Source organism: Pygocentrus nattereri, chromosome 22, assembly GCF_015220715.1.
Source record: "Pygocentrus nattereri isolate fPygNat1 chromosome 22, fPygNat1.pri, whole genome shotgun sequence".
In the NCBI taxonomy this organism is placed as follows: Eukaryota; Metazoa; Chordata; class Actinopteri; order Characiformes; family Serrasalmidae; genus Pygocentrus; species Pygocentrus nattereri.
In genome coordinates, this window is record NC_051232.1 from 17,137,525 (window position 1) to 17,164,883 (window position 27,359).

A 27,359-nucleotide genomic window follows, 5' to 3' on the forward strand; every position below is an offset into this window, starting at 1 on the left:
GAGACTTGGCATATTTTGTATTGTATGTTGTGTCATTTATGGCATGCCAATATAAAGATAATGACAACATTTCAGCCGGTATACTGGCTGTAGTAGTATATCGCCCACTACTAGTTCCATGTATGTACTGTAGAATGCAGTACTGGCATCAGCAGCAGTATGAATTAAGACTTACCTACTTGAGAACCTAGTTTTGTTTAATCAGAGGGGGTGAAAATGATATTGTGTTCTTGATTATATGAACAAATAAAACCTAAAAAGTGCTATTGAAAGTTCTTTATGCTAAGGGTATATGAGTTGCCACTCCTTACTAGCCCAAGTACAACAAACACAAATGCCATGGATCAATGTACCTCAGTCTTTGCTTTGTTGGAAACAAATATAACCATCTATAATATCTCCACAGTAAAGAGTGAGACTGTAGATGGGGGGTTTAAGGTGGTCAGGTGTGGGGCTGGTCATGGTTAAACAACCGCTTGTGTAGTGTGAGTGGTGTGAGAGACATGATTTATACACATTAATGTATGGTATGATCAGTATACTTTGGTATGATACTGTTAGCAAAATATGAATAATTGTTTCCTTCTGTATTTGTGAAAGAAATAGACAATTGATAATTATGTATTTCAGTAATCTGTCTTTAAAAAAACAGGCACTGCACAGTATTCACAATAGTAGGACTGATGAATCAGGATCTTGTATTCTTTCCCTGGAGTTATACTAGAAGGAAGTCCTGGACCAATCAGACCCAGGTCAGTGTGAAAGCACTCACAACAACAATAATAAATAAATATTTTACTAAAATGCAAGAAGGAAAATGTACAATAAATTAAATATTCTAACATTAAGGAAGCAGATTTGCGTCCTTAAACAGATGCTTAGGTAAGGCAGGTTTGCAAACATCTAAAGTACAGGATCTGCTGTGTGGGGCGTGGCCATGCTTCCTTCACTTTATAATGGATGAAGAAACCCACAGTTGATGAACTGAACGGAAAATGTGAAACTGTAAAGTCCATTTAAGTTTTGTGTAAAAGCAATTTTTATGTAAAGTTTACATACTGTCCATAGTGTCCATACTGTACACTACATAAAGATGCTATTGAAAAAGATGCATTATGACCATATTCTTGCTTATTCAGACAAGGAAGGCAGACTTCGCTGGCAAATTTGACTGTGCATACGGGTTGTTTAAACAGGCACTGTAGTTGTAAATTATGGACGTTGTGATAACTCAATGTTGATAAAGTATGTGGTGAGTTCTCCTTTCCCCTTCACATTAATGACCCCTCTCTTGGTCACATCATAGCCCACGCTTTGGGCTACCTGCGCTGTTTCTTCCGTCACCTAAAGGGACAGCACACAACAGATCTTGAGTTAGTAAGATTCATAGTCTTCAATTTTTCTTGAAACATTCAGAAAAGATCATTAGTCCTTAAGCGTTGTTTACAGCCTGTCTGACCTCCTGATGAATGTATATAACAAAAATAATAACAAAAAATTGGTATTTATTAAGTTTCATGACACTCATATTTGCAATTAAGTATGGTATATTACACTGTGTTACACTTTAAAAAGCAACAAAGGAAACTGGACAGTATGTTTTCTTTGGGCACTATTTTGCCTGACATATACCTGTCCACCATGAATGTATTTTAAAAAGTACGATTTAGGCCACAGTCTTATCTCGAAACTATCATAAAATAATTTATCAGGCATCACACAGTACATTGGTAACCTTTTCATGCTATCATTTTCTTTAAGGTAGCTTTAGGAGGCATTGAATGCTTCGGGTGGTTCCTATCAGCACCACTGAACGGTTCTGACTTGGTAAGCTTTTCTAGAACGATGCATTCCACATCAAAATATTGAATGGCTTTGTTCACATTTGAATTATTTAATTAGCCAGATATTTTCAAAAATGTGTGGAATTTTAATTCAACATTATAATCCCTTTCATACCTGTATTTTGTCGAGCACTCCAGTGCTGTCCATTCTGCTGGCCACATTAACAGCATTGCCCCAGATGTCGTACTGAGGTTTGTGAGCTCCGATCACTCCAGCAATCACAGGGCCATGATTTATTCCTAGATTGAGGAGACAATGAAAATATTCTAAACATGAAAATGACTTGTATTTCAATGAAAAGGTATCAAAAATATTGCAATAGTGCAAATGTTTGTCAAAGCGTTATGACTCACTCATCATTTAATAATTAACACATCACAAAGTAAGCATAATAATTGCTATTTGAGAACACCACACTACAACAGTATGTAAATATATGGTTGGAAATTATCAAAGTAAACAATACATTTTGATTTTTGCTACATTTTAAAGGTTTGGGATCAATGTTTTTGGTCATATTAAACCAATTGTTTCAGATATATAAAATGATTTTAACATATTAGCTCTGGAACACACTGGTTTTAATAATTAAGACATTAGGAGGCTGTAAATACAAACTAATACATTTTAGATGAGTGTAGAATGACGAATGAAGTCAAATAAGATTCTAAAATAACTGCTAAAATATTGTACAACTCTGAGAATCGTTATAATAATATTTACATCCAGGGTTAGGGGAACTAATCATATTTCAAAAATGGAGACCAAATATAGGCAGATAACCTGACAAAAAGTATGTAAATAAATAATTACAGCATATTTTTAATCAATAAAAACTTATTGTCCATAGAATTGCTGAAATGTTGAATGAAACAACTAAACATACTTTTTGGTGATTTGTATGTAATTTTGAAATCCACATTGTAGGACTTATTATTGTATATAAAAAATAATAAAAATTGTAAGTAATCTTAAACTTTTTTACCACTAGAGTATGTCATTTAAATGTATTTAATCTAATGAATAATGATCTATTAAACCTATTCTCTTCAGACCAAGTACGCGTACATGTTTTTTAGTACTTGCCAATACTAGTTCCAAGACCATAATAAATAACCTACTTAGACTTATAAATTAAATGCATTAGCTAGCTATGCTGTTTTAGTTTCCTGGGATCAGAAAAGCACTTCTGTACTGCTGTATGTAAAGTATGTTTCATAGCCTTTGATCACAACAGCCTCTGTAGTACAATGACAGCAGGAATCACATTTGAGGTTAATGCATCCAAGGAGCTCACTTGTGGAGCAGCCCCTCCAAACAGCTCTGTCTCTCAGTAAAGCGGTTTCATTCCAAATAACACACTGCTTACCCATGTACCAGGTAAACATGCCGCTACAGCAGCCTTTGGTAACCACACTGTGCACTGAAACTAAAACCAGGCAGTTGTGCACATGTAGGACAATGTGGTCTCTCTCTCTCTCTCTCTCTCTGGCCTTTTTAACAAAGACATTTGGTATTTTTTTATATTATAGTTTTTACTTTACAGTTCTGATCAGTCAGAGTAAAGTTGAGACTTTAGTAGCATAAATGTTCACCCATTTGGAAAAGCAGTTGTGATTGTGCTTGTGTGTGTTTATAGCTGGGCTTATAAACACTGTGTTTTCTACACTCTTGTGAGCAGATACAGTACTGTGTAATGATGTACTTGCATCTTTCCACAAATGATTAGATAGAAGATCAGAGATGGTAGTTTTGTGAATGTACCTATTCTGAGTTTGAAGTTGTTGAAGGAGTGTCTGTTGATGTTGTCTAGTCTGCCCATCAGTGCAATGGCGAAGTCCACCATGCTGCGTACATGACTTTTGCACGCATCGCTGTCCTGCAGGGATGTAACAGAGTCAAGCATAAAACTGCTGAAAAGACATTTAGTTCTGGTCTGCTGGACACACTGGATGGATATATATAAGAAATTTCAGACATGTCCAGGATGATAAATAAAGCTGTAGAAGACTGTAAAATGACTGCAAAGCTGCAAAACATCAATAATTGAATTGTAATAAATTTAATATCCAAAATGAATCAGGTTTCAAATGTGAAGTCAATCAAATCTTATAATGTTTTGTTTGCAGAATAATTGAATAAACTATCAAAAAACATCTTTTGGTGAAACGTTTGATATTTAAATTCACATTGTAGTATTAAGTCATACTATTGTATTATAAGTGATTATTGAGTGTAAAATAACAAAAAATTGTCAATGTGACATGATTTTTTAAAAATACATTATATGGACAAACGTATTGAGACACAGCGCTTAATCATGGAATTCAAGTGTCTCATTCAGTCCCATTGACTGGAGTATAAAATCAAGCACCTAGCCATGCAGTCTGCCTTTACAAACAAATAAAAGAATGGGTTGCCCTAAAGAGCTCAGTGAATCTGAGCGTGGTACTGTAACAGGAAGCCACCGCTGCAACAAGTAAATTCACGAAATGTCATCCCTCCTAGATATTCCACAGTCAACTGTGAGTGGTATTATTGAAAAGTGGCATTTAGGAACCACAGCAACTCAGCCACGAAGCGTCAGACCACTTAAAGTTATAGTGCGGGGTCTCTGAGTGCTGAGGCGCAGAATACATAAAAGCTGCTGTCTCAATAACTGCAGTGTTCCAAACCTCCTCTGGCATTAACATCAGCACAAAACTGTAGGCCGGCAGTTTCATGGCATCTGTTTCCATGGCTGAGCAGCTGTATGCAAGCCTTACATCACCAAGCACAATACCAAGCATCAGATGGAGTGGTGTAAAGAAAACCGCCGTCGGACTCAGTGGAAACTATTCTGTGCAGTGACGAATCACGTTTCTGTGGCATGTGGCAGTCTGATGGATGAGTCTGGGTTTGGCGATTGCCTGCATGACTGCACTGTGCCAACTCTTAAGACTAATGGAGGAGGGATAATGCAATGGGGTTGTTTTTCAGTGGTTGCCCTAGGCAGCTTAGTTCCAGTGAAGAGAAATATTAATGCTTCAGCATACCAAGACATTTTGGACAATTGTATGCTTCCAACTTTGTGGGAACATTTTGGGAAGACCCTTTTCTGTTCCAGCATGAATGAGCCCCAGTCCACAGTGTCCATAAAGGCATGGTTGTATGAGTTTGGTGTGTAATAACTTGACCTGCACAGAGCCCTGACTTCAACCCCATCAAACACCTCTGGGATGAACTAGAACAAAGATGGAGAGCGAGGTCCTCTTGTCCAACATAAGTGTCTGACCTCTCAGATGCTCTTCTGGATGAATGGGCAGACATTTCCACAGACACACAAAATCTTGTAGAAAGCTTCCCAGAAGAGTGGAAGCTGTTATAGCTCTAAAGGGGGTACCAACTCCGTATTAAAGCCTTGGATTTAGAGTAGGATGTCATAAAAGCTCCTGTAGGTGTAATGTGTGGGTGTCCCAATACTAGTGTATATTTATGCCTGGTTTTAAGTGGTGGAGGAACATTCTTGCCAAACTGGTCTTTGCAAGATGCTTAAACTTTAGTACATCAAGCTGAATATGTACTATTTGCCATGAATTGAACTTTTAGGCATGTGCACCAGTTTCAAGCATAACAAATGAGCAGAATGCTTCAGCTTTGCACCTGATAATGGCACTAAAGCCTGAGTACATCAGGCCATTAGGACTACAATGAAAGGTAGTTATCCACATAAATATTAAAACTACAGCAGTGTCTGTTCCTTGAAATGTACACTCTGCCAGAGAAATATCGTCATTGTTTCTGCTTCAGAGACACCACACCTACATGTAGTGTAGAATGCGGTTGCGGGATTTACCACATTCCAACTGTAGAAACCTACAGTGCAGTGTGACAGTCTTTTCTAAGTAATGTACCATCCCAGTGAGGCCAGACTTTCCCAGTGAGTCACTCAAAACAGAAGCATTCTAGGCAAAATGTTGGCGTCTGATTGGCTGTCCTGTCTTACCTTTCGTTCCTCGCCTGTATTAGGATTGGTCAATCCAGCAGCAGCCATGTAAGTTGTACCGATGGTTTTAATTTTCTCAATGACGTTGAATTTGGGCTTGCTGAGGAGCTAAAGAGAAGAGGAAATGTATAAATCAGCCGAAGTAAGGAAAAGTGAAACTGTGGCAAACTTAACAGGCTTTTCTTTGTGTCCTGAACTAATATTGCTTTTCATTGTCTGTGCTTACCTCGTCAAAATCTGTGATGATTTCGTTGAGAAATCGTAGACACTCCAGGCCATCTCCATTTACACTGCTCTCAGTGTAGAAATCCTTAAACTCCGGTACTGAGGCAAACATCACACATACGCTCTGGCATGACTGACTATATAGGTCCTGAAGAACACACACACACACACACATACTAAGCACACGTTGCAATTTTGTCACTGACTGGTTAAAATTACACTCAGAAGCCACTTTATTGTAAATGCTTACACTAGGTTCACCTTTCTAACTATAGAAATATGTGTGTTCGCTGTCTTCTAGCCATTCGCTTGTGTGGCAGATATTAATTGCAGGTATAAAAACATGTGGCCAATACAGATATGAGCTGAAAATATAGACCAGACTCTAATTATTTGGATAGTGGATCATTTTTAAGACCACACTGAAAAATTGTGCGTGACACCAAGTGCAGTTATACACCTATATGGGAGTTGCTAATAGGTTGGCTGTCAGTGAAAGTACAAAGTAGGAGTTTCTAAAGACCCCTTTGCATTTAAAAACCTTTCAAGACCAGAAAATTCCAATGCAGGTTTGTACAATAAGACTACATTTTAAGTCAAGGAGCTAAACCACAGAGCTCAGTCTGGTTGCAGTGAGTTCAGTGTTGTATCCCAGTTGTGTGCCACACAGGTCAGGTGAAATGAGGAATCACTATGGCTGGTGCCAGGTGGGAAGCTCTAGCACAGAGAATGGCACAGCAGTATACACAATATGACCGCTAGATGTCTCTAATTTTGCACAGTATACAGTGGCCAACTCTACTCTGTACATACTAATACTTTATGGTGCCGCTTTAAATTAAGACTGTCTTTGTACACTGTTCATGAATGGTTTAAAATGAGTTTATTTATGAGTATTGATTTGAACATCTTAAAAATCTTTAATAAGCAGTTGTAACCCATGAATAAAAATATCAACACTGACCTGTTACTTGCCAAAGAGTGAGCCCACATTCATCTACGCTGTTAAAGCTCAGATGTTGCTGGTTACAGATCTTACTTTGTCTTCTCCATTAGTCAGCGTTAAACCTGTCAGCTTCATCACATATCCATCATTCGTTCCATATGGCAGCTCACCGTACTGTTTATTTATGTACTAAATCTGCTTATTAATGATTTTTAATGCTTATGACCAAAAATAATAATCATTAAGAAATGACATTTCAAAACACTGAAAATCTCTTATTTTAAAGTTTTTCTTTTTAAAAATTAGTTTCATGTCAGAAATGTTTGTGTTATTTTAGTGAGATTTTGTTCATGACTTGTGCTAATACTTAACCCCTTCACTTTTTATCACAGTTAAATTCCTGGGTACAAGTGGATGTGTACAGTGGCTTAATAAATTGGAAGAACGTGGTGGAATCGCGTTGTGTGGGTGTGCGTGCCGGTACTGGTACTATACTACCTGATTGCGGACGTCTTTGCCGATGAAGAAGTTAGTTACGTGGATAGGGAGGAGATTTTGGAGGAGGAGCCTGTTGACATTGTCTGTCGTCTCCATGTCTTCTCGCTCTTTCTGGAAATATTTCTTGAGAAGGAACTCGAAACGACAAGCCAACTCATCCTAACACACACACACACACACGGCTTATATTCAGGAAGGCAGCAGGATTTTTACTGATAATAATATTTATTTAATTATTTATCTATTTATTATACCCTCACACAAACACACACCTGTCGTGCAAGAATTAGAGAAGTCAGATAGAAAATAATAAGCCAAATCCCTGCCATGATCTTAGGCTCCTTCAGAACTCCGGGTCTAGTACAAAGACAAATAAATAGCATTTTATAGACCGTAGCTTTTTCTGTCAAGTGTGATATTAACAGAGTAATAATAGTGTCTACTGTGTTACTTACTGTACTTTAGGAACTCTATTGATGTAGTTGTCACAGTTGTGTCGTGTGTGTTGTGTTTTCTTACTTGCTATAGTTTGGATACAGCTGCTGTACGAGGCAGTCGGAGCGGGGGGCGTAAACGCAGAGGAAGAGCGCGAGGTAGACCACCACAGCCAGAGTGAGGAGGAAGAGTTTAACGGAGAAGCACACTCGCACAAACACTACCACGCCCATCATCGCCAATAAGCAGCAGTACAGGTAATACTGCACACACAGGAGCGAGAGAAGACCATCAGTGTAGGTTCATTTCAGAAACACCATGTAGTATTATAAGACTATGTAGTACACAATATATCATTTGTAAATAGAGAAGCACTGATTGAGGCTTTTTAGGGATGATTCTAATTACTTTACAGCCAGATTAGCCATTTTCTTGTGCAGCCAAGTTTATTAACCTTTTTGTTTTTAAAACCGAACCTCACACTGTTTGGGCTAAATGAACTCATAAAACATACTAGCACAATTACAGTCCTTTCTGTGAGCCGAAGTTGCAATAAAAATAACATTATTTGCTATTTATTTTTTTGTTGTAATGTTATATCTGAACAGAAATTCAATTTCCTATTTAAATAGTGTAAATCAAATAAAGAGCCACATTTAAAATGAGAGGCAACGTTTTAGCAGAAAGTTATGCATAATTGACCCCTTGCAATGACATAGTACATCATTTTTTGTCAAAATCATACAAGCATGGAACGACATAGTTTAAAAATAATTGACGATCCTAGTAAAGGGTGGAATGGTTAATATATGGTTTTTCAAAGGAGGATTTAATTATGCTACCACAGTTTGGTGCACAGTTGTATGCAAAAGACTGAATACTCCTCGACAAATTACATCAGAAAGCAACTTAAACATGACATTTTTCTTCTAATTTTAGTGCACATTTTCTATTTATTTGCAGAGTTTAACATCAATTCAGCAAATAAACAGTAATTGTGTGTTAAATGTGCTGAAGTGTTTTCTGTACAGGACTTATTTTCACCTAGTTAATCAACAAAATGTCGTTTAATCAGGGATCAGGATCCTGCCTGCTAACCTAGTAGATAATACCATATTAGTGTACCTCAGTGTGATAGAGGTAAAGTATCTCAGTAGCTAGGTAGCTACCTTGCAGTTCTCCTCATCTGATGAGACATTTTTGTAGTTTGAGTAACCCAAGCTACAGCACTTGTCTGCGGAGTCTTGCCCAAGGACACTTATTGGTAGGGTGTTTGCCCAGGTGGGGATTGAACCCCAGTCTACAGTGTAGAAGGCAGAGGTGTTAACCACTACACTATCCCAGCCACAGCTACTAAAGTTATATGTTTGCAATAGACTTCCTAGCAGTGATGTTAGTTTTATAGCTATCAAAAAAACATGCCCGCCCCCAAAAAAAAATCCACCCAAGTTTTTCAAGAGTTCCTTCCACCTTCAAGATACGTATTCAGAAGGGGGGTTTCCTGTTCTTTAAACTGGAAAATCTTGCTCGACAGTCTACTGCTGTAACACTGTGATGCAAGTAAGCATATTTACAACAGATGCAGTGATATTTTTGCAGTTTTGGGTTGCCCTTTTAGTGTTGAACAAGCATTTATCTTACGGGTACAGTAAAGAGATTCAGACTGTCCAGTGCCGTGGCATTATAGGAGAAGTTCAGGCAGTTGTCACCTGGAATAAAAACCTGTAAAACATGAAACATGAAAAGGGTAGTAACGGAATATGTGTCAAGATACAGAAAAGTACATTTGGAAAGGTTCATTTATAATAAGGTGTTTACCCTTTTTCGTATCTCAAGATTCATATTGTAGGATTCTAATGAATTCTTTTTTCAGTTGTTTTCAAATAATATTATATGTATATTATACAAAATATTATATGTAAATGATCATAATTATCATTATTTGAATTTGTATGTTATCCAAAGGTCACGGAAAGTAATAAGATTAACTTGCTTTAACGTAACAATCCTTTGAATTAGGCTACAGATTACAGTTTTTACCAGGTAACGAGTAATCTGTGCTGGAATATGTTTTTAAAGAACCCCTCCCAGCCCTGGGTGTGACACTGTCCAAGTATGTTTGCTTGTGTTCGTGTTTGGGTGTCTGTACAGGTGTGGTTAATTAAAACGGGATATGACTCACTATGTTAAGTATGGCCATGAGTAGTGTGATGAGGAGGCAGGTGAAGACCAGCAGTAACCTGAGCGCCGCCCTGGTGGCCACTCCCTGCGACAGATTTGACACCCAGTGCACACTGGTAGGAATCTTAGAGTTCCATTGCTGAAAGACAATGCAGTAAACTGTCTTGTTAGATTAGCATAAAAAGATTCATGTACAGCTTGCATGTCTGACAATCACACAGTATTTATTTCATACAGTGTTGGGGGTAATGTAGTACAAAGTACTGCATTACAGTACCATTACAAATTACCTTTGTAATGAAGTTGTACATTATGGTTTAAATTCTGATTACATTATAGTAGAGGTGGACAAAAATATAATATTACAAAACTGCAAGACGTTTTCATGATGCACAATGTCACAATATATATATTTTTCTGATGATAAACTAGAGTCAGATTTAAAAATACTTCAAAAGCAGTGCATTGATTTATATTCAATATTCCATATTAAATATGTTTTTTTGTAATCAAACATGTAGAAGTGTTTTGACATACTAGTGATATCCACAATGTTCTCAGAAAAGCGTATTGTGATGTTTTGTGATGCAGTTTATCACAATATTAATAAATATTGTAATATTGCCCAGCTCTACAATACAGTTACTGGCTTAATACGAATTTAATGAATTTCCTTTCTTATGTGTCTTTAAAAGACCAATCGTTACACAGTACTATGTAAGAAGTGCCATTACTGAGTCAGAAGAAAAAACACCCTAAAATGTGGTGTGCATGCATTGCTGTGAGTCGGCCTGTAAAGCCTGAAGTAATCATTTAAAAGTCTTAGGCAGTGGGTCAGATTCTGACCAAATATTGTCTTTATGTATTATCATCACAAGACTTGGCTCAAAAAGAATGTCCGACTCAATGTTTAGGGTTCAATTGCAAAATCAACGTTGTACTGATGAAGATGTGATGACAATAATAGAAAATTTACTCATATCGTCAGAGGATCAATATACTCTTTCAACATGCTTGCAAGTGTCACATTTATCCGCTCACAAAGGGGTCTGAAGCACGGCCTATGTTACAAAATGTTCTTCCACACCTTGTGTGCAATTACACATTTTCACCAAAGAGGTCTCCAAATCCCCAAATCAAACATTTTGATGTATTTAAAACATAAGTTTCCTCTATGTAGATTAGCTGTGCTGGTCCTTGTATGTAATAAAGATCCCTTGCTGAAGAGGAGCGCAGCCCAATCTTACCTATACAGATTAGACTGAATTTTCATTGAGCTCTATAAAATTGAAGTTTTGGTATTTATTTCAAGGCAGCTGTTTTTAGGCTGTATTTACATTTAACATGACTAGTTACTCAGTTTTCAGACAGCATCAGCAGCACATTTAAGGCCCTTAAATGATGTTTACTTTAATTGGCATTTTATTCTGAATAAAGTACAGAAAGGACTACAAGACCTTTCCTTGTACTTTCCTATTACTTGTTTGAGTTTCAAAGAGTCACATAAAGAACAGAGAGATTACTTCTACTTGGAAGTAATCCCATCTTAAATTAGTTAGTAATTTGTAATTGATTACTACTCCACCACTGATTACAAATAATACAACCATGCACACGTTCATATTATTATGATACAGAACACATACAAACACATTTGCACAAGCAGAGTCTTCTACCTTTAAGAATCCTGTGCTGACCACCAAAAGTATCAGCAACTGCACAGGAAATGTGCTGCCATAGGATACTGCCAGGGCTAGATTTCTATAATGAGAGAGATATGATAGATATACAGATACACATTGTTCTTTAAACAACTTTAACCAACATATCAAAAACTAAGAAAACTGAGCCTTCACTTTCATTAATGAAAGAGTTTGATATATCCTATATAAAGACTAAGTGTTGTTAGCATGTATTATTTTTGTGATATTGCAAAAATCAATGCAGCTATATATAGTACAGTGCAAACTCTTAGGCACCACAGAAAATTATATTGAAAAAAAATGATCTTAGAAATACAAACTAATATTAGAATAAATACTAAACAACAATAATACAATAAATAGTGATTTTATGTAGGTCAGGTTCATGATACCATTTCCAAACATCTTGTAGAAGTCTGGTATTATTTATAGTTGTCATATACCACCAGCTTTGGCTTGTTTATGTTAAAGCAGGAGTTTTCAAGTCATTTCGGCGTTCTCGTTTGGAAGGAGAGATTTTTGAAAACGCTGTTGACCAAAGTTGTATTTGTTAATAAGAATATCTGGATACATGCAGGCGACGCCCTTGAAAAGCCTGTTATAATTTTAACGTCTGTTTGTCGGCGCGGTGTAGATTACTTACTTTTGTGAAGTCAGCACCTGCACCACAAACACGGAAGTGAAGATGAGCGCCAGACATGCCACAGACTGATGAATGTCGTGCACCTCACTCAGGCGATACTGCAACATGCCCACATTCTTATAACCCCTTAGCATTTTTGTTCTAAGTTCTTTAATTATGCAATATGTAATTAAAAAAAATAGCACAGAGCTGTTGTCCCACCTCTCTCTCCATCTTTATATCATGGAATAACAAAGTCAGCCAGTTCAGCTTCTTAGGTTTTTGCCTATCAGAACCAAAGAAAGAAGAGCAATCACTTTAACATTGCTTATAAAGCTGAAATGTGAAATGTACTACCTTTTCAGTTCAGGGGCACTTTCTACTTACACTGACCACTACTTAGTAAACAGTGTTTGCGTATAATAGCTCATTTGCTAATTCTTTCTCTATCTAACACTTTATGTTCACCAGAGTATCTTGGTTGCTATGAAGAGAGGATTTTGCCTAAAGAACGATGATTTGATATTTTCTTTTCCAAGCTAACAACAAAAGTACATATTACAACTGTTTTGGCTCAAACATGGTTTAAACACCTTCATTTCATGCGAGGTCCAAACTTTCAGCAAACACCTCATGGTTACAGTCACGTGAAGAAGTAAATACACTCACTATGTCTCTTTCCCTCTTTTTCTGCCTGCTCTCTTTTTCCCTCTTTCTATACCTCTACTTCTCTCTCTTTCTCGATCTCCTTTTCTCTGTGTGTGCTCGTCTTTCACTCTCTTCGGTTCGCCTTCTGTGTCTCATTCTGTCCTTCTAGTTCTGTCTCTCCCTCTAACTTACTCTCTTCCTTTTTCTCTCTTATTCTCACTTTATCTCTCTTTCTTGCTCTTGGTTTCTCTCTCCCTTTCTTTTTCTCCTTCCCTCTTCCCTCTTTCCTCCTTCTCCTCCTTCTCTCTCTCTCTCTCTCTCTCTCTCTCTCTCTCTCTCTCTCTCTCTTATTCACTCACCCTGTAACCTGTAGAGGGTCTAACGTATCTACGGATCCATTTTCAGATACTCGAGTGGGCCTAGAAAGAGAGTTGGAGAGAACGAGAGAGAATCAAACAGACTTACATTCACAGATAAAAGTATTGACCATAAAAGGTCAAAGTAGAGTTCATTCTACCTGCTCTCGAGGTTTCCAGGGTGTGACTGATGGATTTCTAGCTCCTGTTTATTCACAAAAAACAACAAAAACAAAAAGAAATCTGTCATGCTGTAAACACTGTTCTAGAGTTAGGTAGGTCACAATTTGTTTAATGGGAATATGAGAACAGAAAATTGCAGATTATTGCAGATGTTAACTAGGGTCCCGTAGTCCTCAGGGAAAATAATGAGTAAGACTGCCACTGACCATGAACACATGTGATTGGCTGATGCCATTTGATTGATGGGGCATGGCTGGGATGCAGTCTTCTGGTTGGTTGAGCTCTGCAAAAGGTTTGACGCTCTGCCAGGACTGCATGTACTGTGACATCCTCACTGAAGCCCGGAGCTTTTCCCTTCCACTACTCAGAAAGTTACTCTATACACACACACATACAGAAAAGTGCAAGAGGTAGCCAGTTGTCATTTCTCTTGCATCTGTCATGTCATGTCTTATATGACTACATTATTAAATGACTAAAGTAAACATGTGGAATCATGTAAACATAGCACTGATTTACATTGATTTACAGCATAGGCTATAGCACTGCATGATTATAGCAGAGAATATAGCGCTGCATGATTATAGCACTGTATGATTACAGTATAGACTGTAGCACTGTATGACTGTAGCATAGACTATAGCACTGTATAATTATAGCACTGTATGACTGCAGTTTAAACTGTAGCACTGTATGACTGAAGTATAGACTGTGGCACTGTTTGATTACAGTATAGACTATAGCACTGTATGATTACAACATATACTATAGTGCTGTATTATTATAACATAGACTATAGCACTGTATGAGTACAGCATAGACTGTTGTACTGTATGATTATAGCATAGACAATAGCACTGTATGATTATAGTATAGACTATAGCACTGTATGAATATAGCATAGACTATAGTAATGTGTGACTATAGCATAGACTATAGCACTGAATGACTATGGCATTCACTAGTAGGGCTGCCAAAAACTGGCCCATGAGGACATTTGATTTGTCCTGACAATCACAGATCTTCTCTATAATCATTTAAAACTAATTAAAGTACCTCCCCATGTTGAAGTAATCCAGTTTTAAAACAGCTTAAGTCATGTAAGTCAATTAAGACTTACAGCTACCTTTGGTTTGTCAGCTCTGTTGTGAGGGTCGATCACTAGGAAGGTTCTCCTGCCTTGCAGAGCAGAATCCCGACTTGCCCCATTTCCCTCCTCAACTTGGTACGCCCCACCCAGGTGTCCAAGAGTTTCTTCAGTAATGTGGACCCTCCTAAAACAAGAGTGGGGGAAATTTAATTTCGAGCTCAATTGCTCTCAATACTGAATCATAGAGATGACAAATTTGTACAGTATGAATAGCACAGTTCTAATAAGTTAGCTTCTTTCATATGAGGCCTTGTGCATTTTTTATTTGTGAGTCCCTCATTTGACTAGAACTGTCAAACCGATGTGCCGCTATAGTTCTCATGACTTTGTCAGTATTGAGCTTGAATGAAATCTTTGCCCTTTGGCTAGTCCACTAACAAGCAAATTAAAAAGCAGTTGAGATAGAAGCATTTTTGTGAACGTTTCGCCAAAAACAATTGAGACTAAAAAAACAACACAGGCCAACATGCATTCCAAGCTAGCCTAAGATGGTTTATTCTGGGCTATGCCAGTCTAGTTCTGGATCGGGTGCTCATTTAAATGGTCACCCAGCATGATCATGCTGGATGACCAGCATACCAGCATCTGAAACACAATATTATGGTTACATCAAAACTGAATAAATTGCCGTTGTTGATTTTGATGGTAGAAATGTACTGTAGCGTCCTGCTAGTGAGAGGTTCGGAGGTGTGGCCATGCAGAGGGCCATGAGAAGAGGCTGAGTGCATGTTCCTAGTAAAAAGGGGCATTAATGTTGTTTATGTTGTTGGTCAATGAAATATATGTAGTATGTGTTTATTATATTGTTCTTTGTTGTTGTGTGGGTTTCGTTAGAGTGGGGTAGTGTTGTATGGCTAGATGCCTCCCCTGTGTCTTACTCTAAACAGACACCACAGTACTATTTAAAAGTTTAAAGGCTGTGAATATATTGTTTACTGTTAGTAGAGGTTGACTTCTATGAGTTAATGTAAGCTAATGTTCAAGGAGTTAATGGGTAGCAGGACTGTCTTTAAAATTATATAGGTAATTGAGTTATTTTTCTTTTAGCGATTCTAAACTGCTAGAAACAGAACATCTCATATAAATCATATAGTTTAATGCAAACCGTATGTGTTACACAGTAGAAAGAAAGCTGTGTCAACGTGCATTAGCAGATCATACTGACATCAGTCTCAGCACTCTATTTTTATCTCATGTAACATCAGTTTTGCTTCAGTTTTGTTTGTATATATTAATGAACTGTCGAATCAGCCTTGCAGTTCACTGAAAATCACAGCTTGAAGGAATCAGCAACTTCCAGTTGCTATTATGCAAGAAAAAGGTAGCTTGTGTTTGATCAGGAACTTACATCCTGGAAAACAGTCTTCTGTCTTTAGTAAAAAGCCAGTATCTCTGAAACGTGGCAAACACAGCTGATAACAGCTCAGAAAGACACAACACAGCGATCTTGAAGTCTGAAATCAAAATAAATTTTCTATGCTACAGCTAGGAAGTGCAGTGGTTTTTAGGCAAACTGTGTGCTTGATACAATTAGATCATCAATATTGTATGATCCAAGTATTAGGACTGTTCCTTGTCAATATTGTGTTGATAAATAAATATATAATCTCTCAAACCAAAGCCGGCCAATTAGACTCCTCAGCAAACTCACCCTGGTAAACCCCCAGACTCCATGCGATTGGCTAGCGTCACGTCATGTGACCAGACATCATACTGCCACTTCAGTGAGCCGATCACGCCGCAAAGGACATTTCCAGAGTGCACGCCCACTCTCATACTAATGTTCACTCCTGTTGCCTCCCGTAGCTTGCTGTAAGAAAGCACACGGCCAAAGGTCATGCCTAATCATAAAAGTAGGATGGGTATCATGGGTACAGATTAGAGCTTTATCAGGCCTAAACTTTTGGTCCAAACACAAATACAGCCTGAGAACTCTCCAAGTCTGACCTGATGTGAGCCATATCAAGTGCATCAATGTATTTCTCATCTGCATCTAAAGTGGCTAAAAGAGAAGTTTTAAAGGAGAACATCTTAGATATCACATAACTAGCTTACCTAAGGAAGAGGAAAGCCAAAGGAAAATAAGTGGGGAAAAAAACAGAAGTTTCTAAAATGCAGTTCAGAAAGTGATTAAAAGAGAAAATGAAACTCTTAACAATCTACAAGACCTGGTAGACCAACAGAACTGTCACCATCAGATAAACAGCACTTAAAGCTCTCATCTTTGAGAGAGAGAGGAGAAAATCAAGCTCCACTCTTGCTTTTGGTCCCCAAAAAAAAATCAACAGCCACTTGTATTAGTTGTTGAGGCTTCTGTGTAGCTGTCTGACAAATCTATGATTCCTGCTTTTTTCCTGACACTGAAAAATTAATAATGCTTTTGTGACTGTAAATTGAATAAATGAAAGAGGAGTTTATGACTTTTGCACAGTACTGAACAAGGTAAGCGTTTCTAAAATGGGATGTGATGTAGCCTGCTTGTACTGTAGTGACTCACTTTATGGCATTGCACATGTCCAGTCCCATCTGTACACAGTTGCGAGCATGATGAGGTATTGAGTCTGGAAGACCTGATACACAGTAATAGCAGTCGCCCAGAATCTTTATACGTAAACACTCGTTCTTCTGCAGAGAGAGAGACAAAACAGAAAATACATGGTCAACAGCTGCAAAACATCTGTAACTTCAATGTGGCCCAATAGTGGTAGTGATAGATATAATAAGACAATTCTTCACCTTGGCAATGTCGTCAAACCTGCCAAACAGTTTGTTGAGGACGGCAACGAGTTCCTCAGGAGTGCAGGTGCTGGCAAGACTAGTGAAGCCCACAATGTCTGCATACAGAATGCTGCAGGGAAGAAGAGCCAAATTTGTTGAGAATACAAAACAGTGAATGTAAAACAGTTGTAATATGGCTCTCTATAGCTTCCTAGATTTCAACCAGTTAGGAAGCTATAAAAAAATGAAGAAGCTTTAGCTCTAGAAAAGAAAACGAAGCCTGTAGATGATTTTATGATAACTGAGAAAGATACAGAGCACTTAGAATAAAACATCAAGTATTCAAACAGTTGTGATCAGTGTAGCTTTGAAACAATTGACTATGAATTAAATAACTAAAATGGGAAATTTAGCATACATAGAAAATTAAAGTATATTATCATTTCAAGCTGCACTATGTAAGATTCCTGTGGTGCAAATGTGCATTTGCGAACATGTGGTTGTACTTCTGACTCCTTCCCAAGCAGATGAATCTGCTAATCGCAACTGAGCTGAAAGCGAATTTAAAGGGAACTCAGACTAAACTTGAACGAACAGCATGTCTTCAGGGGATTCAAGTAAACGTTCTACTGCTGCCATCATATCTTCATTAGCATCATGTTGATTTTGTGTTTGAGACCTGAACATGGAGTCAGACCTTCTTTCTGAGTCTGTGCATGTGACGTCAATGCATAAAATCCAGCAAAATTCCACCCAACTTAAATTATTTTTGATTATTATTTCAGGCTTTATGGAGTGATTCACAGCAGCATGTGCACAGCATATGTTAGCATGTCTTTTTTCTTGGTAATGCTATGCTGTCACGATTGGCCCCTCCCAGTCCTGTCCATGTGCGTTTGTTTTGGTTTTCTAGTCCTGCTCCCTCGTTTCATGACTCCAGCCCTGATTGTCTCCACCTGTTTGCACCTGTCCCTTGTTACCCTTAGGTATTTAAGCCCTGTGTTTTGCCCAGTCTGGTTACTGGTCTTTGTTTGAATCTCTGTCTGTGTTGTTGGTGTTATCTGCTGTGTTGGTTGTACTGGTGTTGTTTGTTTGATTCTGGTTTATGTCATGTCTGGTCCCCGATCTATCCATGTTAGCTCATTGACCCTGGACTGTCTCGACCCTGATTTTGGATTTGCCCTTAATAAATCTCGCTTATCCCAGCACGTGCGTCCGCTTCATCGCTCCCCGTCACATATGCAATTTTTTTTTAACATAAACATTGTACATAATGCTGCTTTAATAAATTACGTTATTCCTAGAAAAAATCAGATAAAACATCGAAAACTACCTTCTGGTCTAGTTCAGTCAACACCATTAGAGTTATATTTTGAAGCGAAATAGATTTTTGCGTTCTTGCTGCCTTTAACATTCAGGTGAACTAGATTTTCTGCCTGTTTGATTTTCTCAGTGTGTCCCCATCCTTAGGAACCGTGAAATAGTTCTATGCGGCCAATTTATTTTTTCACTATTGATCTGCTGGTGCTTATACAGTAATAAAACACCATTTTTAATCATTATTTATTGTTTTCATTGTGATTCAAATGATTTGTTATGCGTCTTATTTGATCTGTTGTTTTTCTGCCTTTTTTGATCATATCCAGATTAAACATTTGAGTGGCTGAAATTTCAGTGAATCTCTTATAGATCAATCAGAATTGTAATTCAGTGCAAAAAACTGACCACCTCTGACTTTTAGTGTGTGTGTGTGTGTGTGTGGTGGGGGGGTGTTGGTGCTGTCACCTGACATCCTTGTGTTGTTTGATGTATAAGCTGTGGAAGTTTGGTGTGTTTTCAGCTCCTGTGAATGTTTCGGAAAGCCCTTTGACTACCTCCCCTTTCAGCTCCATAGCGATGTAGCGCGGCAACACAGACAGGAGGAGGTGCTCCTGGGGAAGCGGGCAGGGCATGAGGATGAAAGACCAGAACACGTGTATATGTCTTTGAGGATAATAAGCATATAAAGGCAATATGCTTCAAATTTGTTTAACTCCTTTATGCAGAAATTATTAATTTAAATGGGAAATTCTTCTCATTTCATTTTAAATTTCTGTTTAAGATGTAAACAAAGTCATTCAGACTGTTTTGAGTGATATGCTTCGTTCTAGAGATACTAACAGGTTGAATTGTTCACAGTGGTGGTGATAAGAACTGGGCCTATCAAAGAAAGCCTTTCTTGGCCAAAATAGTTCCCAAAGAAAACTCGTTGTATCGACATTACATAAAAAATTCACATGACAGGTGTACGTTCACTGGTCATTTGAATTGTAAATATGAGAAAATATTTTCACTGTATTGCAAATTTCTTTACATTTTAATAGTTGAATGCTGCAGTGGGACCCCAGTTCATGTATACTGTTGTGCTGTCCACTCTAGCTGCGTCATGCAAATGTGTCATGTACTTTTTTTCCTTTTCATTTATTGTTCTGTGTATTTATTGCTCTCTATTTTCTCTGGTGTATTTATTAAATGTTCTGCGCTCCTTTTAACACTGTTCTGTATCTGCACTCTGTGTAGTCCTGTGTAATGTGCTGTTGGGCAATGTTTATAAGTAATAACAAAGAACGATAATATTACTTGATCACACCCCAAGATCCACATCTCCACCACTGTACAGAAATCTAAATTGGTATGTTTCTCTTCAATGATTTTTCATAATTAGTGAAGCTGAAGTGCATTAGTTGACGTCTGCATTGCTTCTATGGACCTCACTCTTTACTACCACATGTCGAGGGTGGCTGGGTGGGCATTAGCATACCTGGTCACGTTTCAGTTTGGCTCTTTTGGAGCAGTTGCTACTGAAGTTTTGTCTGCTTTTATTGGACTTCCTGCGTGCATGCTCAGTCAGCCAGAGGTGGAAAAACCCCACACAGTTCACACATACAAACAACACTGCATTCGCAACCAGCTGAAAAAGAGACAGGAAAGGTTGATTCAGTCTGTCAATATAATTCTTGAAAAGACACAGGTGATAAAAAAGGTGTGGTTTAGGTTTAAATGAAAGGGTCCACAATATACATGTCTCTGTGTTTTATTTTCCTCCGTGATGTACACATTTGACATTTCTGTAGTTTATGTACCACAAAAAGTAGCAGTTCATTATTACATGATTATCTCCCTTTATCCCTTAGGATTCAACAGACTGTTTTTCGTTACTGTGCATTTAAGATGGATACAGTTGACTTAGAGAGTCACATGCAAACAGTTAACACTCTGGTCAAATGACCTGTTGATTTTCTAGATGAAAACAAGTTAACACATCCTCTAACAAGAACAAACTTAAATATGATCTTTGCAAATTATATTACACAATTTCAGGTTCTTTGCTGATTTAAGCATATTGTAAAAATATATCATAAAAAAACCCTACAACATGTGCCATAACGTTTGCACAGGCCATGTTTTATTTTTCCCCTAATATGTGAAATTCGGATATTTCAGCATTGTTGTGCATTAAAATGTGCAGAAGTGTGCTCTCTATAGAGGATGTGTTAACTTATTTTCACTTTGAATTTCAGCAAAACGTCATTTGAGGGGGTGCCCAAACTTCTGCATACAGTTGTACAGTTGTAAACATGTGAGCTCTGTTCTGATTGGCTGTCTTGTATTGTGCCTCATTACCAAAGCAGTCCAGGCTGAAACAATCTTTAAAACCTCAGTGTAAAAGGGTGAGGCTAAGCTGCTGCAGGCTGTATAGGTGGATATATGTAAATGTGATTGTTTTAATGACATCCTAAAAACAGTGAATTCAAACTGGGCCATTTTTGCTGCTTAGTATGCTTATATGAAAACATGTTGGGTAGGAAGAAAAAGTTATTGTATTATATTGTAACGACTACATTTCTTGCACTGGCCTCTAGAAGTTCATGAGGCATGGCTGTGCTGATGGCCAGACCCAGACAATCATATGGATAGTGGTGACCTCCCCTACGGGTTCAGTGCTTTTTTGACCCTTTCTGCCCTGGCGTCTAAAAAAAGAACATTTTTCATGGTGGAATCATGGCCTCAATGTGTCTTATAGACACATTAAATTCATACACATACAAAATTTCATCTTGTTGACATCAGAACAAACAGATGTCAATACAGAATGTAAATTAAATGTAAATGTAACTCATACAAATACTTATGTATTGAAAAAGTATCACAGAACAACAGTAATAACTTCTAAGGATTAATATTGTCATCCTGATGGGTGATAAGTATTATAAAACAATTACAAGAGACATTGCATAAACGCTGGAGGGTGATATGTGATCTACAGAATTACAATACCAAAATAGCAGTAGCAGTTTGAATATTTGGATGGATTTGGCCTGAACAGGTATTGTGGTATAGGACAAAGTTATAAAAAATGCTGTGATAACAGACACAGAATGTGCTTTGAATGTGCTTTGGAAGGTGAAAAATGAGACATGCAAGTAACTGCGTCAAGTTACAGCACTAGCAGCACATGTTTTGCATGTGCATTGACATTAGCAGTCTACACTCGCAAGCTTTTTATTCATAGGCTTATGCGTGTCAGTGAGGGGGTGTGGTTACTTTTGTGGTTAGCTGGTCTGAGGCGCATTTGAATAATTTTGCATTCGACCTTTTCTATTTTACCTCAACATTTTCCAGTACAGTCTTTTGTGTGTGTGCTTTTCTTACCTGCACTGCCAGATCCCGTGTACCCGGGCTGGTGACAGACACATAGACACTAATAATGACGATGTGACACACGCTGGCTCCAATGCCGAAGATCAGTGCCCAGGAAAGACTAAGAGGCAGAATCGTGTATACTGATAGAGAGAGAAAGAGAAAGAAAGCCACCTGAGAGAGAAAGAGAGAGAGAGAGGACCAGATTAGGCCAAAAGAATAGTGTTGACACGATCAGCAAGCCTGAACATTAAACAAAGTAATGCTACACAAACTCAAACTGTTTCCTGTATTCTCCATGCTGTCAAAACAGCAATGTTTCACTGGTAAATAACGTGCTTGTGGAATACTGTTGTACTTCCTTAAGCCAATGACGATGTGTGAAACAACAAGTATGTTTGCATGACCTTAATTATCTGATAACTGCAGATTTGGTTGGTAATCTGTTACTTGTGCTTAGGTAATCTGATATTGGGCAACTCCAGGTCTACATGAGTCGGGCAAGAGTTAGATTTCTGCTTTGCAATCCAGTAATAAACTCACAGAACAAGATGTGACGCAAATGTAATATAGAACTCAAATGTCAGGCTTTTTTTAGAACATCAAGTCACTTTAGCGGAAAATACGATTATACATCATCTAGAAGAAGTAGAATATTTAAATTCTTAATTTGGTAAAGCACGTAGTTAGTTTCAGCATCGCTCCAAAGGTATTTTGTTGTCATGTGCGTGCTGCTTGCTATTTCCACAACTGGTCTATTTTTGAACATGCACAGGCCGAGAAAAACGAAAGAAATCAGAATAAGGGTTAAGGTACACCGAGAGTTCTGAGACCTGATCACTGAGCTAAAGTCCCGCTTTCTTCATTGGATTTCTTAATCAGACTTCTAGGCCTTATTCTGATGTAATGTCAAAGTATGATGTTTACATGACCCTTGAATAATCAGATAACTGCTGAAATACAATTATGAAGGGATTATTAAGTGCATGTGAACACACTCATGGAGTTTGGAGTTGAGTTAACCCTCATTTGACTCTTGTAGTCGTTGGCCAAGAGTAGAGCCAACAGAATATGACAACACTCAGGGGCAAGCAAGCCCCTCTTGACAGAGTAAAATACAAGCTTTGTTCTGTTCTACATGTGATTCTGTGTAACTGCATTTGTGTGCAGAAAAGTTTGCAAGAAACAGACAGTTACATCATTAGTTGCTGTTATTATGACTTCCAGTTCCTGTTTTTGAATGTTCTGTTGAAAACACCCAAAATGTTGCCTGTACCGTATTAACTTACCTCACCGACTCTGTTTAGCCTTAAGGCTAGTTCTGTTTTCTACACAAGGAGTTGAAACAGGTACAGCGAACCAAAACAAAACCCAAAAGTGAATTGAATCAGTTTCTTTCAAGCGTTCTACAGTGAGAATATTTTTAAACATTGCTATTGGTTAACAACATTAGTATAAAGTTTCAGTTTGGTCTCCATTCCATGCAATTTGATGTTAAGATGCTAAGTCACTCAGCGTGACCTGATGTAGAATACTGATTTCTGGATTTCGTCACCGCGGTATAGCCATTTTATTCACTGTCCAAAACCACTAGTGAACCTGCATGTGTCTTCTAAGTTTTTAGGCTATATGGAATGTCAGTAAGGCTAAAATAGTGGTAATCACAAAGTTTTCTTTGGGTACTATTTAGCCTTACATGACATGTACATCTCATACAAAACCTGATTGTAAACTATAAAAATGGCTGTAAAACTACTGTAAAACAATGTGGCAGACGTCACACAGTGTATTCATTCATGTAATACATTTCTGTGAGGGAGGGTGTGAAACATTATGACTTAACAAGTCTTGCATTTCATATCTTGGTCTTAAAAAAGTAATCATGCAGAAAAAAAAACATTGGAATTCTCCTTTAAATATCAAACATTAGCTGTAATTCATTTCGCCTAATTGTGCAGTTTAGCATGTGTTTAATGTTGTAGGTGTGTGACTAATGCTGTAATGGAAATGACAAGAAGAATATGTTGACGCAAATAATAAATAGGTTAGCCTGTCAATCATTCGAAGACTTCTTGTTCATACGAGTTGCCTAACACTTTCCTGTCTGGCTTGTTTCTGTATTATTTTCCTCTTGTCATGTATCCTCAAATGTTTTGAAAAGCTACGAATGAGGTCAAGCCAAATAATTAACTTGTATGGCATAGCTACTCATTTTTATTATCATATTAGCATTTTATTATTGTCCTAAAGCAAGTACCCTAGATGTTGGCTCAACTGGCTTTTGGGTAGCCTTTGCATGTGCAGTATGTTACATCAAAAGAATGTTATTAATCACAGTTCTGTTTAATTCTAACTGGTTGCTAACTAGAGATGGGGGTGCAGAATTTTACCTAGAATTGAAGGAGACCATCTCTTTTCAAAAGAACCTGCATGTTTTGTTTCTAGTTTCTGACTATCTGTGTTTAATCAGAAAGTGTACATGTGAGTGGGACATTTGGGACACAGCTGGAGAGAGACTGACTTGCTCCCACGCGGTAATGGCTCCCCCAGTGAAGATGAAGACAATGGCGGTGATGAAGAGTGCAATCCAGATGGAGAGAGCCAGCAACTTTTCACATCGACGAAGGGCAGGTAGGCACGGCAGACTGACCAAGACTGGCACACACAGACAGAGCACGATACACACCACCGACAAGGCTCCTACATGAACACTGATACTCTGGGAGAGTGAGGAAGAGAGAGAGACAGAAAGATGGGAAGATTCTTTACTGTGAAAGTCCTAAGCTCGAAAATAATGCAAACAGTCTTGTCGGTTTGATGAATAGTTTAGTCGTTTCAAACCCTAGTCCTGGAGTACCCTTGCTTTGCAAATATTAGTGTTTCCCCTTCTTTAATATATCAACTTTATCTCAAGAAGGGATTGTAAGTTGGATGAGTTGGATCACTTAAGTTAGAGTGTTAAAAGTCCTGCAGGACCAGGGATGAGAACCACTGGGATTGATGAATGGATGGGTAAAGATATGGAGCAACAGTTGTGTAATAAAATTCATCCCTCCATCCATTCATCAGAATATTCATTCATTCACTTGCTTACTCTTCCGGTGGTGGGGATGATTATGATGATGGTCACACAGAACAAGATGGTCAACACCAGGCCCGGAACCACAATAGAAGTCTCCTCCAGGCAGCGTAGAAATGCTTGCCGTACAGCCTGATAACAGCAGCACATACCTTCAGCAACGCTGCGTTGGGTTCTGGAACCTTCAGCTTTCTCTAAACTGGTGGTTCTACATTCCCCGTTGGATTCAGAACGTGCAGAATAAGGGATGCCAAGTCCATTCAAAGTGCTTTCCCCCAAGTTGTGGGTTTCAGTGCTTTGGCTTAACGTGTTCACAGAGCTGTTCTGGGTTGTGTTGGATGGCTTAAAGGAAGTGCACACTTGAAGAGGTTCAGGGATGCTCTCCTGCTTGGCAGTTCCGAGCGCGATGTTAAGATGTTTGGCATCATGCATGCCCCTACTACAGGTTTGGGAGACAGTACTAGAATGCTCTGTTTTGTTACTGCTGGGCAAACTGTCTTTGACATTGCATGTACTATTGTCAGTGCTGGGTGTGGTGTCAGCATCTTTGAGAGTGCTTTGTCCATCACTGTGCATTATTTGGGCATCTCTTTGCGTTTGGTTATTCTCCGTCTTAATAGAATCTTTGTCTATCTGTGTATCTTTATGGTTGCTGCATTTGATGATTTCTCCAACATCTTCCTCTTTGGATGTGAAGTCCTCAGAGTTTTTTGTGTTGGTTAATTCCAGCGATTCTGTGAAACCTTCGTTGAAATACCCGTCTCCGTGCCACTGCTTGCGAGGTTCCATTGGCTCTTCACTGTTCGACACTCCTACCATTTCTAGGCAGTTGTGTGAGTCATCTTGCATGCAGGCCCAACGAACATAAAAGCTATCTTCAAAGGCTCCGTTTTCTCAGGTAAGATTTTGTAAATACAATAAAAATATATTGTATTTTTTTTAAAGGTATTTATAACACCAAGGCTAAAAAGGCTTACGGTGGCAGGACAGTCAAATCATTCCGTTGCTTAGGGTCATGATCAAGGTCCAATACAGCTTGGTTCATCTAGGTTCGGCTGTGCCATTTGGATCAAATGTGCTTTTGTATTCTTTAACACAGATAATGGAAAAGCAATATAAAAATTGATGATAATGTTGCTATGGTAAATCCATCTCCGAGATCCAGTCTTGGAGAAGTGGTCCTTTAACCATATCCTGGAGATTCAAATGAGAACAAAGTTAAGGTAAATATGTAATAACATTCAAGAAAAAGCAAAATAACATTAATGTACTTTAGGTACATTCATTCAAAAGCACATTTAGACATTTTTATGATGTTGTTTGTGTCAGGGTGGAGAAATAGAGAATTTAATTTAAGTTCTTTTAAGAGGTTTTGTACTAGAACTTGACAAATGACTGGACCAATCACAGCCCACAGGCATTCATGTGTCACTCAAGCCCTAAAGTTGTTAACAGCAACTGATGCCACAGTCTAGACAGTATGGCTCTGGTTTTGGTGTCACATACTGTAGTGAAACCAGTACTTGGCGGATGAAGCACAATGTGTCGATGAAAACTTCTCACTGCAAATGCAGAATTAGACTAGGACAGAACCAGGACCCTTTACAACTCAGTAACGGAGGTCGACTCAACAGTGAGCTGAATGGCTTCTCATGTGGACTAGGCTGTAAGCCAGGACAATTTTTAAGAGTTCAGCTTGGTCGTGAGCCTGGGTATGTCTCACTGTAGTAGTGGAATTCAATAAGGCCACATGTCAGGACACTTTTCACTGCTCGTTAGCAAAGTTTAACCAGTACACTTCTTACCATGGTAATGAAGGTTAACTAGGTCATGAGACGGGACACATCTTACTGTGCTGGTGAAGTTTGACTAGACCATTAGCCAAGATGTGTTTCACCATGACAGCAGAGTTTGACCAGGCCGTGAATCAGGGACTTTGACAGAGGTTGGCTGGGCTGCAAGTCAAGAATTTTGAAATATGATGGCTGCAAGCTGGATCACTTTTTACCAAGGTAGCCGAGTTTGACTAGGCCATGAGCTAAGGACTTTGCACTGTAACAGCAGAGTTCAACTAGGCTGTGAAACAGGGACTTCGCACTCTGGAC

General features: G+C 38.3%; 1 protein-coding gene across 1 annotated transcript; it reads right to left on the reverse strand.

Annotated features, from left to right (window-relative positions):
• Window positions 1-778: 778 nt before the first annotated feature.
• Window positions 779-27,154, reverse strand: LOC108434321 (adenylate cyclase type 2). The gene is made up of 26 exons (XM_037532797.1): window positions 27,106-27,154; window positions 25,270-26,147; window positions 24,697-24,894; window positions 22,188-22,349; window positions 20,296-20,445; window positions 19,281-19,426; window positions 17,514-17,625; window positions 17,275-17,402; window positions 16,429-16,587; window positions 14,754-14,901; window positions 13,834-14,004; window positions 13,606-13,649; window positions 13,448-13,507; window positions 12,663-12,726; window positions 12,462-12,559; window positions 11,792-11,876; window positions 10,117-10,254; window positions 9,576-9,656; window positions 8,019-8,197; window positions 7,772-7,856; window positions 7,500-7,658; window positions 6,057-6,203; window positions 5,831-5,938; window positions 3,610-3,724; window positions 1,960-2,084; window positions 779-1,344 (listed from the first exon to the last, which is right to left on the reverse strand). Exons 1-26 carry the CDS (start codon window positions 27,152-27,154, stop codon window positions 1,213-1,215), a joined length of 3,921 nt encoding a protein of 1,306 aa, XP_037388694.1. The 3' UTR covers window positions 779-1,212.
• Between the last annotated feature and the right edge of the window lie 205 nt (window positions 27,155-27,359).